This window comes from Pristiophorus japonicus, chromosome X (assembly GCF_044704955.1).
Source record: "Pristiophorus japonicus isolate sPriJap1 chromosome X, sPriJap1.hap1, whole genome shotgun sequence".
NCBI classification, from domain to species: domain Eukaryota; kingdom Metazoa; phylum Chordata; class Chondrichthyes; family Pristiophoridae; genus Pristiophorus; species Pristiophorus japonicus.
In genome coordinates, this window is record NC_092010.1 from 3700186 (window position 1) to 3722216 (window position 22031).

General features: G+C 48.8%; 1 protein-coding gene across 1 annotated transcript; it reads left to right on the plus strand.

Moving 5' to 3' along the window:
- Window positions 1-18475: 18475 nt before the first annotated feature.
- LOC139240780 (probable G-protein coupled receptor 139) lies at window positions 18476-21175 on the plus strand. The gene is made up of 2 exons (XM_070869256.1): window positions 18476-18545; window positions 20271-21175. The coding sequence occupies exons 1-2, from the start codon at window positions 18476-18478 to the stop codon at window positions 21173-21175; spliced, it is 975 nt and encodes a 324-aa protein (XP_070725357.1).
- The last annotated feature ends 856 nt before the right edge of the window (window positions 21176-22031 follow it).

Consider the following 22031-nt stretch of genomic DNA (forward strand, 5'->3'; position numbering starts at 1 on the left):
GTGGGTGCGCGGGCATCATCGGGGGCCTTTGTTTTCACGGCCTCCGGCGGGGGGGAGGGAGAGCGTCCGACCCGAAAGAAGGCGCGGAGGAAGGTGAAACATCTCGAGGCGGGTCCCCTCAGTGCGCCAGACAATTTGTTTACCGCGCTCAGCCCAACCCTGTCACCGGCGAGCGCGGGGTGCCCTGAGCCCGTGCCCGAGCACTTGACCAATATCACAGAGGGGTTCGGGCGTGGGCAAGAAAAGAAAAAGGGGGGGATGGAGCGGGAGGCCTCGGCAGACATGGAGGTCTCCCTGCCTCCGCGCCCCCCAGGAACAAAAGGAGGCGCCTCTTCAATGAGGCGGAGGGGGAACAACATCCCTCCGCGGAGGAGTCGGTGCCCGCCGCGTGTCCCGTGTCCCCCACCAGCGCCCCCAAACCGCGCCGTAGGCGCGAGGAATCTGTCCCCGGGGAGGGTGAGGCAGTCGAGGCTGCCCAGCCTCTGCCTCCCGGGGATGGCGTGGAGGATCTGCCTGTCGTGTGGGGCGTGGGGCCAGCGGAGGAATGCGTTGCCGCCGGGTCGAGCGTCCCGGGGACTGAGGCGGGCGGGGCCGAAAAGGCCGAACCTGAGCCCGCCCAGCCAATAACCGACTTCCCCCGGGAGTCGCTCGACCCGGAAGAAAAGGAAATTATGAAGAATTTTAACGATTCTGTACACGCTGGGCCGGGGGGTGGCGGCGGGGAGGGGGAAGAACAACAACCCTCGCCCCCTACTTTGGGGCTGGGGGACTTGGAGGACCTGGAACATTTCTTTGACCAGGTCTCTCCGTGTTCCCCGGCTCCTGGGGCGGAGGGGGAACCCCTTCCGCTGTCGCTTCCCGACACAGCACCATTTTTAAAAGAGCCCAGTGGGGACTCCTCTGCCGACGATCCTGGGGGTGGGATCGGGGCAGAGCCAGGGCCGGATGGAGCGGCCGGGCCGTTTGCCGTACCTCGTGCGGTCGACGGGCCGGCTGCTGGTGGCGACCTCCCGGAGGGGGACGGGGACTCGGTGGGGGACGCGGGAGAAGATCAAGAGTCCATCGCCAGTGAGGCGGTGGATCTCCTCGTGCCCGTCGCTGAGTCCCCCCTCATTCCTGCAAAGGAACTCCGGGACTTTTTGGTCCAGAGCCAGGGTCGCCACAACCGAACCCATCTGGCCCGGGAAAGATGATCCGAGCCGGGGCTGCTCATCGCTTCCGTCCGCGCCGCCGCTAAAACCATGGCCGCGGGCGGGCCCTTATCAAAGGCGCAAGGCCTTGAGCTGCACCGGCTCAAAAAGTTCCTCGCTGGGCTGCTGAAGGAGTGGAGGTCAACAAATGACTCCACTCCCCCCCCCCACAATAGGTTATGTAGAGGTTGCACTATGCTTTTGTCATGAAGATAACCATAGCCAGCCTCAACATCAACAGTGGCAGAGAGGCACGCCGTAGATTGAACAATTTTTCGCTCCAGCGGGAGGGGAAATATGCGGTGTGCTTCCTGCAAGAAACCCACACCGTTCCGGGAGACGAAGCCACGTGGCTCCTGGAATGGCTAGGAGAGGTCCGCATGAGGTCCGCATTTTCAGCCGGAGATCTTGGGGGTCGAGGAGCCCGTGCCAGGCCGCTTGCTGCACGTCACGGTTCGCCTGGGGGACGTGCCGCTCCATCTCGTGAGTGTGTACGCCCCTCAGCCCGGCCCGCAGCAAACGCGCTTCTTCGAAGAAGTGTCTGCTCTTCTTGGCTCCGTCGACGTCGGCGACTGCATTGTCCTCGGGGGGGATTTTAACTGCACCCTCGAGGCGAGGGACCGCTCCGGTGCCCTGCAGTGCATGACGGCGATGGAGAAGTTGAGGGACCTGGTCGGGTCCTTCGACTTGGTGGACGTCTGGCGAAATCTCCATCCCGACTCCAGCGCCTTTACTTGGGTGAGGCCTGAAGTAGGATGGTCCAGAGTCGACCGCCTTTACGTGTCTCGGGCATACGTTTCCTGCGTCCCGGCGGCCTCCATGCGGCCGGTGCCGTGTTCGGACCACCACCTGGTGTGGGCAGAGCTCGCTTCGCTCCGCGCGAGGACGGGGTCCGCGTACTGGCATTTTAACAACCGGCTGCTGGAGGACGTGCGGTTCCAGGACTCGTTCCGTCGATTCTGGTCCGACTGGAGAAGGAAGCAGGGGGGCTTCCCCTCCTTGAGGCTATGGTGGGACGTGGGCAAGGCTCATGTCCGCGTCTTCTGTCAAGAGTACGCGAGGGGGTCGACCAAGAGGCGGGCGGCCAGGGTCGGGCCCCTCGAAAAAAAGGTGCTCGACCTGGAGTCCCGTCTCTGTCAAGTCGTCGGGAACCCGGCCCTGCGGTGTACGAAGCGAAGAAGGCCGAGCTGAAGGACCTGCAGCTCGTCGGGTCCCGAGGTGCATTCGTGAGGTCGCGGATCCGGTTCCTGCGGGATCTGGACCGCGGCTCCCCCTTCTTCTACTCGCTGGAAAAAAGACAGAGTGTCCGTAAGCAGCTCTTGACGCTGCTGGCCGACGACGGCTCTCTCGTCTCGGATCCGGAGGGCGTCAACAACAGGGCCCGTGAATATTACGGGGCTCTGTTCTCTCCGGAGCCATCCACGGAGGAAGCGCGTAGAGTTTTGTGGGAGGACCTGCTGAAGGTCAGCCCGGAGGGCGCCGAAAATCTGGAAGCTCCGCTAAGCCTGGGGGAGCTGACCGGTGCCCTCGACCGGCACTCGAGGGGAAAATCCCCGGGGCTGGACGGGCTGACCGTGGAGTTCCACAGGGCGTTCTGGGACGTCCTGGGGGGCGACTACGCGCGGGTCCTGGGGGAAAGTCTGGCGACCGGGGAGATGCCCCTCTCTTGGCGCAGGGCAGTCATCGTCCTGCTGCCTAAGAAGGGCGATCTCCGCCTCCTTAAGAACTGGCGCCCGGTCTCCCTCCTCAGCACGGACTACAAAATCTTCGCCAGGGCGATGTCTGCTCGCCTTGACGCCGTGCTGGACCACGTGATCCACCCCGACCAGTCCTACACGGTCCCGGGCCGGACAATCCACGATAACTTCCATCTGGTCCGGGACCTCATCCATCATTCCCAGGAGGCTGGTCTGTCGGTCGCCTTCCTATCCCTCGACCAAGAGAAGGTGTTCGACAGGGTGGATCACGACTATCTGTTCGGGACTCTGCGCGCTTTTGGGTTCGGGACGCATTTCGTCGCCCGGATCCGACTTTTGTACGCCGCCGTGGAGTGTCTGATTAATGTTAACTGGTCGTTGACGGCGCCCCTTCGCTTTGGGAGAGGGGTGCGCCAGGGATGCCCCATGTCCGGCCTGTTATATGCCATCAGCGTGGAGCCTTTCCTGCGCCTCCTGCGGACGAGGTTGACGGGACTGGCTCTGCCTCCTTAAGATGTGCTCCTCGCGGTAGAGGATCCCGCTGACCTACGGAGGATGCGTGAGTGCCACGAGATTTACTCGGCCGCATCCTCCGCCAGGATCAACTAGGAGAAATGTTCCGGACTCCTGGTGGGTCAGTGGCGGGTGGACTCCCTGCCGGAGGAGCTCAGGCCTTTTGCCTGGAGCACGACCCATCTCCTCTATCTGGGAGTCTACCTTAGCCCCGACGAGGGAGCCTGGCCGGCGAACTGGCAGGAGCTGGAGGCCAAGGTCGCCGCTCGCCTAGGGCGCTGGACAGGACTGCTCCGAGTGCTGTCCTACAGGGGTCGAGCGCTAGTCATAAACCAGCTGGTGGCCGCAATGCTGTGGTACCGGCTGGTCACTTTGACCCCTCCCCCTGCGTTTGTCGCCAAGATACAGAAGAAGCTGGTGGACTTCTTCTGGAACAACAGGAAGCACTGGGTCTCTGCCGCAGTCTTGAGGCTCCCGCTTGGGGAGGGCGGTCAGTCGTTGGTGTGCGTCGGCACCCAGCTCGCGACTTTCCGTCTTCAGACCCTGCAGAGATACCTTTACGTCGAGCCCCCTCCTAGGTGGCGTGCTCTGGCGACGTATTTCTTCCACCAGCAGCACGGCCTCAACTACGACACGCTGCTCCTGTTTGTGACCTTGGGGGGGCGTCAGGACCGCCCTCCGGGAGCTGCCTGTCTTTTACAAGGAACTCACCAGGGTCTGGAACAAAGTCTCCACCAAGCGCAGCTCTCCACCGGCTGGAGTGGCGGCTGTCCTGCAGGAGCCACTGCTCGGGAATCCGTACCTCCACGACCGAGGTTTCAGGTGGCGGTCGGACGAGAGGGCTGTGGCTAGTGAGGTGACCAGGGTCAGGGACCTGCTCGGTGGCGGAGGAGCGGGCTGGATGGCGCCAGACACGCTGGCTCGGCGCCTAAATTCGGCCGACGTCCGCCGCGCGGCCGATGCCATCAAGTCGCTAAAAACAGCTCTGGGCCCTGACTCCGTTAGGTGCATCGAGGAGGCTCAAGCACGTGGGGAGATCCCGTCCGAACTGACCCCCGTCCGGACGGAATTCCTCATCGGCGCCAAACCCCGGAACCTCCCTCGGGAGCCGGCGCCTCACAACTTGAGCCGCCTCGGGGAAATCCCCTCCGTGCCTTTCAGTTCCACGCGGAGGGGTTTCCTGTACGGGCTGCCCCTGCACACTCTCAACTTTGTCATCCTCGCCTGCCGTCCGGACACGCCATGGCGTACCATCTTGCTGTCCGGAGGAGGCGGTGGTCCCCGATGGAGGGCACTCTACGCAGGAGTCCTCCCAGTATTTATCGGGGACTTGTCCTGGAGGGTGGTGCATGGAGCAGGGCCGTGCAATAAATTTTTAAGCCGGTTCACGGGCTCCCAGGCCGCCTGCAATTTCTGCGGTCTGGAAGAGTACGTGTTCCATGTTTTTATTGAATGCACGAGGTTGCAGCCCCTGTTTTATTATCGAAAGGGGCTGCTCCTGAAATTCTGGCTGCACTTCAGTCCCACACTCCTGATCTTCGGGCACCCTGTGCGGAGGGGAGCGGGTCGGTCCGAGGGCCTCCTCGTAGGACTGCTCCTGGGCACGGCCAAGGGTGCCATCAGCCGGTCCAGGCAGCGGGCGGTCGAGGAGGTTGTTCAGCCTGACTGCCTGCCTCTCTTCCGTGCGTACATCCGCTCCAGGGTGTCCTTGGAGATGGAGCACGCGGTGTCCACCGGTACGCTCGCGGCCTTCCGCGAGAGGTGGGCACCGGAGGGACTGGAGTGCATCATCACGCCCGGCAACCAAATTTTAATTTGATTTTATTTATTTTACAGTTTGATTTGTTTTAATTGCTGGTTTTAGTGTCCCCCTCCCCTTTTATAGGGGGCACTTGTAGAATTAATTATTTTATGGCCCAAAATTTTTTTTTAAAAAGTAAAAAAAAAGTTTAAAAAAAAGCAAACAAAAAAACCCAAAAAAAGAGCAGTTTGAAAAATGTTTGGAGTGTCCCCCAGATTGGGGGGCATTTGATTTAATGTTTATTTCGTTATCCAACCAAAAAGAGTTCTGTGGACAAGCACTCCTTTGTTCATCTACACTATTAAGTGGCCTAACGCTTAATGAGTATTCCCTTTCCTTATTAGCCCTCCCAAAGTGCATTACCTCACACTTCTTGGAATTAAATACCATTTGCCACTGCTCTGCCCACCTGACTAGTAGATTGATATGTACACGATAACTGTTAGACTGAGTACTGTTTAACTCCAAGAGGTATAACCTTGGCTCTGCTTTATTAAGGCCCAAAGAGCCTAACATACAAAATGGCTGTCCTTTTAGACTTGGGCTGCACCATGTGCATGCAGCCCAATGGTCTCCAAAATGATGCCATTTGGTGGCTAGTGATCCCAAAAGTACATACATGAGAATACCCCCCTCTGAGATCTTAACACAGTCTTTTACAAATTGCGATGGTCCAGTGTTTTACACTCCCGGGTTGACTGTCTCAGTTCAACTCCAGCCTTGGGTGTGTGTTCCGAGTCTGTTGTGATTGGTGGCTGGGTGGCTGAGCTGTGGGAGTGGCAATGGCCATGTCAGGGATTGAAAGTCCATTTTCATTGAACATGTCAGTGATTGAAAGTCCCAATTCACCGATGACCCTGGAGTCCTCTGATGACTGGGGGTAGGTTGGTTGGTTGTCGATTGTCTCTTCCTCCGACTGTTCCAGTTTGTCTGTGTGCTGCAGCTTTGTCTGATCCATATGTTTCCTGCATGTTTGCCCATTTTTGAGCGAAGTAGTTGAGTAGACCCAGAAACGAGCGCAGCTCCGTCACATTCTGCGGCTTAGGTGCATTTTTGATGGCCTTGGTTTTTGCGTCCGTGGGCCTGATGCCATCAGCAGCAATTTTCCTCCCCAGGAATTCGATCTCTGGTGCCATGAAGACGCACTTCAAGTGTTTCAGTCTGAGATCCACTCTGTCCAGATGATGTAGAACCTCTTCCAGGTTGTTCAGATATTCCTTGGAGTCATGACCTATGATCAGGATGTCATCTTGGACCATGACGGTTCTGGGAACGGACTTCAGTAGACTCTTCATGTTCCTCTGGAATATTGCTGCAGCCGAGTGAATTCCAAAAGGGCACCTGTGGTAAATAAACCGTCCTTTATACGTGTCAATGTACGTAAGTCTCTTCGATGACTCGACCAGCTCCTGTGTCATGTAGGCTGACGTCAAGTCCAGTTTGGTGAACAACTTCCCCCCCAGCTAGCCTGGCAAACAAGTTATCAGCCTTCGGTAAAGGGTACTGATCCTGTTTTGAAACCCTGTTGATCGTAGCCTTGTAGTCTCCACAGATTCTGACTGTGCCATCACTTTTCAGCACAGGAACGATGGGGCTGACCCAGTCATTAAATTCAGCCGGTTAAATGGTCCCTTCATGTTGGAATCTGTCCAGTTCAATTTCGACCTTCTCCCTCATCATATATGGAATTGCCCAAGCTTTCTGATGGTTGGGTTTTGCATCCGAGCCCACGTGGATCTGCACCTTGGCTCCCGTGAAGTTGCCGATGCCCAGTTCGAACAGCGAGGGGAACCTGCTCGGTACTTGGGCACTTTTATCTTCCTCCGATGACAACGCCTTGATGTCATTCCAGTCGCATCTGATTTTTTCAAGCCAGTTCCTGCCGAACAGCGTTGGGCCATTGCCTGGGACAATCCATGGCGGTAACTCGTGAACCGCACCATCATACGACACTTTAATTGTGGCACTGCCAATCGCTGTTATGAGTTCATTGGTGTACGTACGCAACTTGGCATTGATTGGACTCAGCCTAGGTCTCACAGCCTTAGTATCCCGCAGCTTGTCAAATGCCCTCTGGCTCGTTATCGATTGACTCACCCCTGTGTCCAGTTCCATCGATATCGGTACCCCGTTCAATTTCACATGAACATTATCGGTTTGCTCTTAGTTATGAACGAGTACAGTTCATACACTTCCTCCTCTGGAATCTCGGATTGCGTATCTGGATCCGCGCTAGTCTGACTATCATCCTCCACATGGTGTGTTGCAGCACGCCTGCTCATCTGCGGACACTTGTGCTGGAGATGCCCCACTCTCAGACAGCCTTTGCAACTATATTGCTTAAATCGGCACTGCTGGTGCCGGTGATTTCCCCCACAACGCCAACACAGAGAAATCGGATGCATTCCTGCTGGCGGAGTTTGGGCAACCACAAGTTTCGTGTACGCAGTTGGGTAGGCCCTGCCTTGTACTGCTCTGCCGAATGCCGAATCAATCATGTTTACAGTACTTGCCGAGTTTAAATTTTTCACTGATATCTGCTTTAGACTTCTATTCGTCGTCATGAGTGATTGAGCGATCGTGATGGCCCTGTTCAAGTCTAACATCTCCACCACCAGAAGTTTATGCAGGATCACTTTGTGGTTGATGCCGATTACAAAGAAGTCCTGCAGCACAACTGCCAACACAGCCGAGCTTACACGTTCCCGTTAGATGTCTCAGGTCAGCAACGAATTCCGCCGCATTCTGGCCCTCCGAGCGAATGTGCGTATAAAATCTGTATCTCGAGATGATGACGTCTTCGTCTGGCTTGAGGTGGTACTGTACCAGTGAACACAATTATTCATACGTCTTCTCTGTTGGACTCACAGGCAGGAATAGATTCCTCATCAGGCCATAAATCTTTGGACCGCAAACAGTGAGGAACACCGCCTGGCGCCGATCTGTGTTGCAGACCTCCTCCATTTTGATGGCCATGAAGTACTGGCTCAAATGGCTCACAAAATATGCCCAATCTTCTCCCTCCACGAATTACTCCAATAATCCAATTGTGCTAATTTTTGCATGCAAAGGTTCTTGTATTCTCGTCGCCAAATGTTATGTATGCCATAACTGTTGGACTGAGTACTGTTTAACTCCAAGAGGTATAACCTTGGCTCTGTTTTATTAAGGCCCAAAGTGCCTACAATACAAAATGGCTGGCCTTTTATACTTGGGCTGCATCATTGCATGCAACCCAATGGCCTCCAATAATGACGCCATCTGGTGGCTAGTTATCCCAAAAGTACATACATGACAGATATCCTGCTGCAGCCCATGACTTTCCTCTTCATTATCAACTACACAACCAAATTTAGTGTCATCTGCAAACTTCTTAATCATACTACCTATAGTTAAATCTAAATCGTTGATATATACCAAAGTATTATACAATTTAAGCATAACCTCCCTGCTCTTATATTCTATGCCTCGGCCAATAAAGGCAAGCATTCCATATGCCTTCTTAACCACCTTATCCATCTGGCCTGCAACTTTCAGAGCTCCGTAGACAAGCACTCCTTTGTTCAAATACACTATTAAGTGGCCTACCGCTTAATGTGTATACCCTTTCCTTATTAGCCCTCCCAAAATGCATTGCCTCACACTTCTCGGAATTAAATTCCATTTGCTACTGCTCCACCCACCTGACCAGTAGATTGATATCCTCCTGCAGCCCATGACTTTCCTCTTCATTATCAACCACACAGCCAATTTTAGTGTCGTCTGCAAACTTCTTAATCATACTCCTTATAGTTAAAACTAAGTCATTGATATAAACCACAAAAAGCAAGGGACCCAGTACTGAGCCCTGCGGAACCCCACTGGAAACATCCTTCCAGTCACAAAAACATCCATCAACCATTACGCTTTGTTTCCTACCTCCAAACCAATTTTGGATCCAACTTGCCACTTTGCCCTGGATCCCATGGACTTTCACCTTCATGACCAGTCTACCATGTGGGACCTTATCAAAAGCTTTGCTAAAGTCCACATACACTACATCGTATGCACTACCCTCATCGACCCTCCTGGTTACCTCCTCAAAAAATTCAATCAAGTTAGTCAAATATGATCTTCCCTTAACAAATCCGTGCTGACTCTCCCGAATGAATCCTTGCCTTTCCAAATGTAGATTTATCCTGTCTTTCAAGATTTTTTCCAATAATTTTCCCACCACTGAGGTTAGGCTGACAGGCCTGTAATTACTCGGCCTATCCCTTTTTCCCTTCTTAAACAAGGATACTACATTAACAGTCCTCCAATCTTCCCACACCATGCCCAAATCCAAAGAGGACTGGAAAATGATGGTCAAAGCGTCTGCTATTTCATCTTTTACTTCGCTCAACGGCCTGGGGACCTATCTACTTTCAAAGCTGCTAAACCCCTTAATACTTCCTCTCTCACTATATTTATTACATCCAGAATATCACACTCCTTCTCGATAGCAGTATCTGCATTGTCCCTTTCCTTGGTGAAAACAGATGCAAAGTATTCGTACAACATCTTCCGCCTCCAGACAAAGATTACCCTCATGGTCTCTAATAGACACCTCAAATAGACCCTACCTTTTCTTTAGTTACCCTCTTACTCTTAATGTATTTATACAACATCTTAGGGTTTTCCTTAACTTTACCAGCCAAGAATTGTTCATGCTCTCTCAGCGCATTCCTGATATCCTTTTTAATGTTGCTTCTTAACTTTCGATATTCCTCTAAAGATTCTATTGTATTTAGCCGTTGGTATATGACATAAGCGTCCCTTTTTTTCTTTATCCTCCCCTGTAAGTCCCTAGACATCCAGGGGGCTCTGGAATTATTATTCCCACCCTTTTTCTTTAAGGGCACATGTTTGGCCTGAGCCCTCCGGATCTCTCCTTGAATGGCTCCCGCTGTTCCAACACTGATTTACCTGAAAGTAGCTGTTTCCAGTCTAATGTGGCCAAATCACACCTTAACTTAGCGTAATTAGCTTTTCCCCAATTTGGAACTTTTATTCCAGGCCTATCCTTGTCCTTCTCCATAACCAACTTGAATCTGACTGAATTATGGTCACTGGCACCCAAGTGCTCTCCCACTAATACCCCTTCAACCTGCCCAACTTCATTCCCCAAAGCTAAATCCAAAACTGCCCCCTCTCGTGTTGGGCTTGCTACATACTGACTTTTAGTTCTGTTGAAAACATTTCAAGAATTCCGCACGCTCTATATCCGTCACACTATATTTGTCCCAATCAATATTTGGATAGTTAAAATCCCCTACTATTACTACCCTATGGTTTTTAGACTTCACAGCAATTTGCCTTCATATTTGCTCCTATATCTCCCTCCCACTGTTTGGGGGTCTATAATACACGCCCAGCAGTGTGATCGCCCCTTTTTTATTTTTCAATTCGACCCATATGGCCTCATTTGATGATCCCTCCAACACATCATCCCTCACCTCTGTAATAGTTTATTTAATCAGTCTAAAAATCCTGTAACCAGGAATATTGATCTGCCCTCTTTCAGCCATGTTTCTGTAATGACTATAATGTCATAATCCCAAGTATCTACTTGTGCTCTTAGCTCATCCGCCTTATTCGCTACACTTGCATTAAAGTATATACCATTTAGCACATCTCTTTGATCACTACTTACTAAGCCTTGTTTCCTCTGTCGTACAGATTCACTTTCTAGATTCTTTCTATCCAATTTCTGCTTTACTTCCTTCCCTATTGAATTTGTCCTCATGTTCCCAGCCCCCTGCCAAGCTGGTTTAAACTCTCCCCAACAGCACTAGTGAAACTTCCCGCGAGGATATTGGTCCCGGCGTTGTTGAGGTGCAATCCGTCCGGTTTGTCCAGGTCCCATCTCCCCCAGAAGCGGTCCCAATGCCTCAAGAATTTAAAGCCCTCCCTCCTACACCAACTCTCCAGCCATGTGTTCATCCTCTCTATCCTTCTATTCTTGTACTCATTAGCACGTGGCACGGGTAGTAACCCGGAGATTACTACCTGGATGTCCTACCCTTTAATTTTCTTTCTAGCTCCCTGAATTCTGCCTGTAGGACCTCATCCTTCTTTTTCCCTATGTCTTCGGTCCCGATATGGACCCCGACCTCTAGCTGTTTACCCCCTCCGCCCCCTAGAATGCCCTGTGTCCGCTCTGTGACATCCTTGACCCTGGCACCAGGGAGGCACCAAACCATTTGGGAATCACGTCTGCGATCGCAGAAACACCTGTCTGTTCCCCTAACTGTAGAATCCCCTATCACTAGAGCGTTTTATTCTTTGTCCCTCCCCCCTGTGCAGCTGAGCCACACGTGGTGCCTTGGAATTGGCTCTGGCTGCACTCTGCCCATCGCCCTCACCGATACTCAGGCGAATATCGGTTTGAAAGTGAGATGGACTCAGGGGGGACTCCTGCACTACCTGCCAATCGTTCCTACTTCATCTGGTGGTCATCCACTTCCCCTCTGCCTGCGCGCTTTTAAGCTGCGGGGTGACCACCTCCTGAAACGTGCTATGCACGTAGCTCTCAGCCTCGCAGATGCACCGTATTGACTCCAGTCCCCACTCCTGCTCTGAAATGCGGAGCTCGAGCAGTTGAAACTGGAGACACCTCCTGCATACATGGTTGTCTTGGCCACGCGAAGTATCTAGGACTTCCCACATGCCGCAAGTTGTGCACTCCAGGGGACGGAGCTGCCCTGCCATCCCTTAGTTAGACTGATCGAGTTTAAAATCTAATTCAAAAGAAATAGAGAAAAGAGAGATACTTACCAACTCACCTCACCGACCTCTGTGGCCTCCCGAACTCACTGACCTCTGTGACCTCCCGAACTCACTGAACTCTGTGGCCTCCCGAACTCACTGACCTCTGTGACCTCCCGAACTCACCGACCTCTGTGGCCTCCCGAACTCTCGGACTCCTGACCTCCTGAACTCACCAACCTCTGTGACTTCCCGAACTCACCGACCTCTGTGGCCTCCCGAACTCTCAGACTCCTGACCTCCCGAACTCACCGACCTCTGTGGCCTCCCGAACTCACCGACCTCTGTGGCCTCCCGAACTCACTGACCTCTGTGACTTCCCGAACTCACTGACCTCTGTGACCTCCCGAACTCACCGACCTCTGTGGCCTCCCGAACTCACTGACCTCTGTGACTTCCCGAACTCACCGACCTCTGTGGCCTCCCGAACTCACTGACCTCTGTGACTTCCCGAACTCACCGACCTCTGTGACCTCCCGAACTCACCGACCTCTGTGGCCTCCCGAACTCACCGACCTCTGTGACCTCCCGAACTCACCGACCTCTGTGGCCTCCCGAACTCACTGACCTCTGTGGCCTCCCGAACTCACCGACCTCTGTGACCTCCCGAACTCACCGACCTCTGTGACCTTCCGAACTCACCGACCTCTGTGGCCTCCCGAACTCACCGATCTCTGTGACCTTCCGAACTCACCGACCTCTGTGACCTCCTGAACTCACCGACCTCTGTGACTTCCCGAACTCACCGACCACTGTGGCCTTCCGAACTCTCGGACTCCTGACCTCCTGAACTCACCGACCTCTGTGACTTCCCGAACTCACTGACCTCTGTGACCTCCCGAATTCACCGACCTCTCGAACCTCCGAACTAACGTCGCTAGTCAAGAAATGAGGGAAAGAGAAAACAGAACTACAGGGCAATTAGCTTGACAGAAATCGTCAGGAAAAATGCTGAAATCAATTGTTAAGGAAGTGAAGCAGGGCACCTAGATAATCGTAATATGACTTAGCAGAGTCAATAAGGTTTCATGAAAGGGAAATCGTGTTTGACAAATTTATTAGTGTCTTTTTGAGGATGTAAGTACTTGTATCGATGAAGGGCAACAGGTGGATGTAATATATTTGGATTTCCAAAAGGCATTCGAAAATGTTCCACATAAAAGGTAAAAGGTTGTTGTGCAAGATAATGGCTCATGGAGTGGGGGGTAATATATTAGCATCGAGAGAGGATTGGTTAATGGACAGCATACAGGGAGTGGGGATAAATGGTTCATTTTCTGGTTTGCAGGCTGTAACTAGTGGGGTGCCACAAAGATCAATGCTTATTCCTCAGCTATTTACAAAATATATTAATGACTTCGATGAATGGATCGACTGCAATGTATCCAGGTTTGTTGACGATAAAAGCTAGGTGGAAAAGTAAGCTGTGAGACATTATGTTGGCAGATGGAGTATAATACGGGAAATGTGATGTTTTACACTTTGGTAGGAGGAATAGAAAAATACAATGGGGCTGAATTTCTGGCCCCTGTGGGTGTGTACACTCCACAAGTTCCAGGTTTAGGTATGCACTGCGCATGCGATGAAACCCGGAACTTGCGTTCTGTCAAGAATCTACCTGACAGATCATACAAACCTGAAAGGAAAGGGCATATGCGGGTGGAGAGTTGGGCTATTTGCCCCACTTCTGCCCAGTGAATGCCCTTGAAATTCTTATGTCTGGTAAAAGCAGATGTAGGGCCTGGTTTTACCAGAGTGAGAGTTTCAAAAAATAGAAAAATGAAATGTTATTGCTCATTTATACATGAAATCCCTGTCCAATAAGGTAAGTTTATTTTTAGCCATGTTAGAAGATATTGGGGGGAAAATTGCGGTCGGAGGCTTCCTTTGGACGAATGCCTGCGTTCGATATTTTTTTACGAAATACCTGGTGGTCACGGAAGCACCTTCGGTCAGATTCCTTCATTCGCTTTGCAGCGCACGGGGAGATAACTTCCCTGTATATACGTACATGCTGGAGTCACGTGGGCCTGGACCACCAATCACTAGGTAGTATTCTCATTGATAATAATGGGAACTCCATTTTTACAGGTTCCCATTACTAGCAATGAGAATAACCCCTAAAACAAGAAACACATCATAATAACTACAAAAAAACAACTTACTTATTTAAAATTTATTGAAATGAAATGTAATTAAATGTTTTGGAACAAAAAACAATTTTATGCAAATGTTTTTAAAGTGTTTTAATAGGGTTAAAAATAAATTTACCTTACTGGACAGGTTTTTAACATAAAAATGATCAAATTAAATTTTTATATGGTTTAAAACTCTTATGCTGGTAAAGGTAAGCTATGCACCTGCTTTTACCAGGCGTAAAAGTTTGAAGAAGATTCGCTGGACATGAGTTGGGAAAATAGCCCAATCTCTCCCACGCGAATGTCCTTCCTGCAGGGATGCAAAGGAGTTGATGAGAGAAATCGTGATCGATCGCAAAAGCCGTTTTTGGCGCATGCGCATCTCACTCTGAATACCTGGCAATTGCGAGGCCTCGCCGTATCTGCACACTTTGTATGCACCCAGCGAGGCCAGAATTTTCAGCCCATAATTTATTTTCAAAAAATTAAACTTTTGTTCAGTTGTAATGAAGTTTAAATATGTAACATATTTATTTATTCATTTCATGTGTTCGTCTATTTTTTAAGTGATTCCCATTCATACTTATGTGGAGTTGCGTACAAACCGAACTCCCCATAAGTATGAATGGAGATTCCCTTCTTTCATTGGTTGCGAACTGCATGCACCCTTGGGATACGTGGGCCTCTACACGTGCGTACCCAGAGAGACCCAGGAATGTGTATGTATGAACCTCCCCGACCACCAGTTCAATTCGTAGATATTTTGCAGGTCGGAGGCATCCGCCCGGGGAAAGCTTCCGATCACAATTTCTACCCCAATAATTTTTAAGTGGAGAGAAGCTATTCAATATTGCTGTTCAGAGAGGGCGTTCAGGACACACAGATATTCAGCATGCAGGTAAAGCAAGCAATTAGGAGGGAAATGGTATGTTGGCCTTTATTGCAAGGGGGTTGGAGTACAAGAGTAAGGAAGCCTTATTACAATTGTGCAGGGCTTTGGTGAGACCACACCTGGAGTACTGTGCAGAGGGATGGTCTCCTTAACTGAGAAAGGAAATACATGCCTCAGAGGCAGTTCAAGAAAGGTTCCCTTGATTGATTCCTGGGATGAGAGGGTTGTCCTGTGAGGAGAAATTGAGTCGATTGCGACTCCCTGGAGTTTAAGAAAGAAAGATGTACATTTATACAGCGCTTTTCACAACCACCGGACTTCTCAAAGTGCTTTACGGCCAATGAAGTACTTTTGGAGTGTAGTCACTGTTGTAATGTAGGAAACATTGAAACCTATAACATTCTGCAGTGTTTGACAGGGTAGTTGCTGAGCGATTGTTCCCCTGGCTGGAAAGTCTAGAACTAGGGAGCATTGTTTAAGGAAGGGGGTCCCACATTTAAGACTAAAATGGGGAAGGATTTTCGACACGCAGAGGGTTGTGAACCTTTGGAACTCGGTGCCAAAAAGGGCTGTGGATGCTGAATCACTGAATATATTCCAGCCTGATATCGTTAGATCCTTGGACCCTCGGGGAAATAAGGGACTTGGAGATTGGGCGAGAAAGTGGAGTTGAGGCTGAAGATCAATTGAATGATCTTATTGAATGGCAAAGCATGTTCAAGGGGCTGTACGCTCTGCCCCAAATTCTTCTGTTCTTATGTTTTATAATGTAAATATGATCATATTAATGGAAATATTTTAAATCCCACAATATAACATTAGTTTTTCAGGGTTAGAAATGTTGTTCTGCAGTCAATACGCCATTAAAACCCAGTTACACATCTTTCAACAAGGCTCAACTTTCTGGTGAGGGTTTTTTTTAACAACAATATTGCAGCTGAATAGGGGAAGTTTTCACCAGGAACTGTAATGCACGGTGATTTGAAATGATAGTCGGCCCCGGAGAGTTGCTCAGAAGAACCTGTGAAGAAGCATAGAATCACTGACCAGAACTTCGACATTTTCATGTTATCTGCACATGCGCTTACTCGAGAAGTTGCTGTGACTTTCAGAGGAGTAATGGCAGCAAACGCTGACAGTTTCACAGTCATTCCCACCACAAAATCCCGGCTGCTCTTGTAGAATGCGATCCGCTGTGATTTTCTCTACAATTGATACCTTCTCAACACTCACAGACTCGGACTATGAGTATTACCTTGGCTAAAGCTACAACGATTATACGCCAAATAGAGATTAATTCCCCCCATCAAACTCCTTATTCCAAAAGAGACACTACATCACACTGTTAAAGGGTGAACGTTACATGCAAGGGGCATCGTTTGATAAGCACAACGAAATTCTTAGAATTCAATTGGCCAAAGAAGATAAGAACATTAGAATATAAGAATTAGGAGCAGGAGTAGGCTATTCCGCCCCTCCAGTTTGCTCCACCATTCAATAAGATCCTGGCTGATCTTCTACCTCAACTCCACTTTCCTGCACTATCCCCATATCCCTTGATTCCCTTAATATCCAAAAATCTATCGATCTCTGTCTTGAATATACTCAAAGACTGAGCCTCCATAGCCCTTTGGGATAGAAAATTCCAAATATTCATCACCCTCTGAGTGAATAAGTTTCTCCTCATCTATCTCCTAAATGGCTGACCCCTTATTCTGAGACTGTGACCTCTGGTTCTCCACTCCTCAGCCTGAGGAACCAGCCTCCCTGAATATACCCTGTCAATCCCTGTAAGCATTTTTATATTTCAATGAGATCGCATCTCATTCTTCTAAACTCCAGAAGCTCCTTACAGGACAATCCCCCATCCCAGGAATCAGTCTGGTTATCCTTTGTAGCACTCCTTCTATGGCAAGTAGATCCTTCCTTAGGTAAGGTGATCAAATTGTACAAAATACCCCAGGTGTGGCCTCACCGGGGCCCTATATAATTGCAACATTTCCTCTGCCCACCTGGGGCTCGCTTGCCATGTAGGAGTTCCAAGTAGAGTGCTTGCTTTGGGAGTCTTGTGTCAGGCATGCGGAAGACATGGCCCGCCCAACAGAGCTGGTCGAGTGTGGTCAGTGCTTCGATGCTGGGGATGTTGGCCTGATCGAGAACACGGACGTTGGTGTGCCTATCCTCCCAGGGGATTTGCAGGATCTTGCAGAGACAGCAGGGTATTTCTCCAACCATTTGAGGTGTCTATTGTATATGGTCCACATCTCTGACCTATATAGGAGGACGGGTATCACTACAACCCTGTAGACCATAAGCTCACCCTCAAAGCCTCCTTGATAAAGTGCAGCATCCCTACCAACACCTGGGAACCTCTGGCCAAAAACCACCCTAAGTGGAGGAAGAGCATCCGGGAGGGTGCTGAGCACCTCGAGTCTCGTCACCGAGAGCATGCAGAAAGCAAGCGCAGGCAGTGGAAGGCGCATACGGCAAACCAGATTCCCCACACACCCTTTCCTTCAATGACTGTCTGTCGCACCTGTGACAGAGACTGTAATTCCCATATTGGACCGTACAGTCACCTGAGAACTCACTTTTAGATTGGAAGCAAGTCTTCCTCAATTTCCAGGAACTGCCTATGATGATGATATAATTGCAGTAAGGAGTCTTTTATTTTTATACTTAAATCCTCTTGCAATAAAGGCCAACATACCATTTGGCCGAAGACGGTCTTCACATTTAGTACATGAAAACACTGCCCTGGAAATGACTCGATGCTGTATTATGCTTTGGTGCAGGAGATAGCCGGTTAATTTCTGGTAAATTATTGGGCTTATGGAATTGACAAGTGCATTTGAAGCTGCTGGAAGATGGATCGCAGCGTTTCTCGGTTTGTATATGGCAGAGCCCATGCTCAGCCTTGAGTGAGGTCATTCCAAAGCAATGCACTGACATTCCGCATGTTCACCTATTGATCAGCATCGCACATGTACACTTCCTGTAGGGATCAATGGATAATCATTGGGAAACATAACCCATGCTGATTTCCCACCTTTCCAGCTTGTGGGCTGTCAGCAATTCCACCAGCCCCACCATCACTCTGCGGGCAGCTCCGCTCACTCAGCTCACACCACAGATCGCAGCTGGGCTTGAGATCCACTCCAAGACATTGCCTGTATCACCATTCCATTCTGTTTTCAGGAGGATTGTGACCAAAATAACAATGGGCCTTTTGGGTGTTTCCCACAAAACCCGTGTAATAAACTTGAACAACAATCAATTGTATCACAAACTTTAGAATCAAAACAATTTGCTGAGTTTGTTTATGCAAATGAGTGGAAATAACATCAGTAATGCTGTGACCTAATTGTCTCACTGGAGGCTTCCCTGATCTATAAATTGACTCTACCACAAACCGTGTGTTGAGGCAGTTGAGACGTAATCTCTTGTGACAGAAGATGCATGAGCCAGTGACTGGTCAGGTGTATGCAATTTACTATCCAATTCTAGCCGCCGTCGGTATCCCAGGTAAGTCGCAACCCGACTAGTTGTGCAAACCTGTGTTAAACTGTCTCAGTACTCTTGCTGTATATCTGGTAGGACCATCTGTCTGGGTGGATGTGTTTGTTAATTGTCACATATTCTGTGGTAATCACTCAATGAAGAACCTATCCTAAATTCACATTGTGCAGTTAGTATAATTTTATATTTTTAATTGAAATGATAGATATGTCATTTCCAACATAGACTGTATTTCTCAAACAGTCTTATTCAACTGACTTGCTATCTTGTAACCAGAATGAACAGTCCATCAGATTATAAATGTGTCTTGATAGGTGCAGCATTTCACTTAAACTTCCATTGGACGTAGATCGATATCTGGAGTTCAAATAAAGGAATTACATTTTGATAAACAATTGTTTTAATTTATCTGCTCCTGCTCTGTTATCAGATCCCACAGCCTTGGTCAGCCTTCATAAACATGGCTTACACTTTATGAGCTGATCAGGTGATCGAACAGTATTTTGAGTACAGAGATTATTTTATTGATCAGCGAGATCCTGTCCCCACTGGAATGTCCCACTCACACGGTTTCCAAGGGTGAAGGTCATAAGGAAGAACAATGGTTGGAGTTGTTCCCTCCACCAGTATCTCGGAGTCTGGCTGGGTTTCCTGCCTCACAATCAATGGACGGATGAGACGAGACAGAATTCTAGATTTCCCTTTCTGTGTAGCTCGGTCTAACATAAGGCACTGTACTGGTCCTCGAACCCATCAACACATCTCAGGAAAATTAAGCATATTACAATGTACTCTGTCCTGAGGACACACTGCAATGTATGAAACCTTCCCATCAATTCTAAAGGGAAGATTGAAGCTCGGTGCATGTAATGTTTTACATCAATTGCAGAACATCCTGCAGCAAATAACAAAGGTTGTAATATGAGAATGAGCAAGGTTGTGTTGTTAGAATTTGATATGCAACAAAGCATTAATTAAACTAAGTTGTGAACAAAATGTTTTTTAAATCCAAATATAAGGTACTGTTTACATTGTGATAACATTTATAATGTCGATTGGATTGATTTAAGTCAGGCACCCAGTGACTTCAATGATTATAAAAATTTAAAGAGCTAATAGTCAGATTTATACCCTGACTGATATTTTCAGTGGTATTTTTGTAAAGAGCAATTTTAACAAGTAGCTAAATTGCTTATTTCCCGTAATAATGAATTGATTACTACCTGAATTCAAAAGATATACATTTGTAGTAATCAGTGTAGCCAATGCTTTTAACCTTGGGCTGTAGCATCATCGATTATGTGGTTCTCAAATTCCTTTGTCTAATATGGTAGGGCAGCAATTAACAAATCTTTTTTCTTACTGTTCAGAAAGAACCGTTCCCAGAACAGTTGCAGTTTTTTTGGATTTTCAAATGTTACAATTCCAAAGATCCACTTATTATAAAACAAATGTTTCCTTGTGGGATGCAGTAACACAGGGCCAGATCTTGATTTTGTCAAATCGTGTGAAACGAGTGAGAGTGAGTGTGCAGTCTGTTTTATATCTCTCCCAATGTTTATTACCATTGACTTCCATGGGGAGAGAAGGAAAATGGTCTGCCAGTGCCGATTCACTATCACCCACTCTGTACTGTCACTAAAAGTCAGGGTCGACTCCAATTTCTGATGTGCTGTTTCTCTCCAGTAAAGGCCGCCAATAATGTTCTTGATTTCCTATCCTTCCCTACAGTTAACATGCTGGCGATTGTGATCCTGTCCCGGGGAAAGTGCGGACTCTCGAAATGCATTACCTGCTACCTGGTGGCCATGGCAGCAGCGGATCTGCTGGTTGTTATCACTGGGGTTATACTCAATCGGATCATCGACATTTACTTTCCCGGAAATTACCTGTCGCTCACTCTGGTATGTCGGACCAAAACCGCCCTCGTTTATGCAACCAGAGACTTTTCTGTCTGGTTAACTGTTGCCTTCACTTTTGACCGCTTTATAGCCATTTGTTGGCAGAAGCTGAAAAACTATTATTGCACCAAGAACACAGCAGCTGCGATTGTGGGCATGGTGCTCACTCTGAGCTGTTTAAAAAACATCCCCTGGTACTTTGTGTATGAACCTCTGTATATAATTAACGATTTGCCCTGGTACTGCCGGATAAGGTCAGTCTTTTATACCTCACCCCTTTGGCTAGCATTTTCTTACTTCGGATGCATAGCCACTCCTTTTCTGCCATTTATCGTCATTCTGCTACTCAATGCTCTGACCGTGAGATACATATTAGTGGCCAGCAGAGTCCGCAGGGTATTGCGGGGCAACCCGGGCTCTGAAAACAATCCCGACCCTGAGATGGAGAACAGGAGAAAATCCAGCATTTTACTCTTCAGTATCTCTGGCAATTTTATACTGTTATGGCTGACGTACACGATCCACTACTTGTATTATCGGATTACTAATACCTATTCTTACACCGGTTACAATGACCCGGTTTATATCCTTCAAGAAACCGGATTTATGCTCCTGCTTTTGAGCTGTTGCACAAACACCTTTATTTATGCAGTGACACAGAGTAAATTCAGGGAGGAGGTAAAGAATATGGTGAAATATCCAGCAAATGAGATTGTCAGGTTTCTAGCTCAGTAGATCCACTATTGATTTACTGGTTTCACAATTCAACCTGGAACTGGCCATACGGCCCCTCATGTCTGCTCCAGCTTTCAATAAGATCCTGGCTGAACCTTTATATCAACTTAATTTTCTCGCCCTTCTCCTATATTCCTTGGTGTCCAAAGATCTACCGATATCAGTCTTGAATGTACTCAAAGACTGAGCATCCTCAGCCCTCTGGCCTAGAGAATTCCAAAGATTCACAACTTATTTACCATTATCTCAATAATAAATGGCCAACTCCTTATCCGGAGATCAGCTCCCCTAGTTCTTCATTGTCTGGCCAAGGTAAACAGCCTCTCAGCTGTCTACGCTGACAACTACATTGACAAATTTTCACAGACATTTATAATTTCAATGAGATCACTTCTCTTCTCAGCTTTGGACACTCTCTCCTCATAGGACCATCCCAGGAGTCAATCTAGTGGACCTTTGTTACACCTGCACTTAGCAACCATATCCTTCCTTAGGGAAAGAGACCTAAAATTTACACCGTATTCCAGGTGTGGTCTCACCAAAACCCGATATAATTCCATCCAGACTTCCTTACTATTATACTCCAATCCGCTGGCAAGAAAGGCTAACACACCTGTTGTCATCCTAATTGATTACTGTATTTGCATGTGAACTTCCTGTCATTCCCATACATGGAAATGCAAATCCATCTGACTACTGTTTACTGGACTCCCAGCTCTGAAAAATAATATTCTGCTTTTCTACTCATCCGACCAAAGTGAGTAATTTTTACATTTTCACAAATTATGCTTCATCGGTCTTTTTCTTGTCTACTAATTCAGCCTGTCTATATCCTTTTGCTGCCATTTTGTCTCCT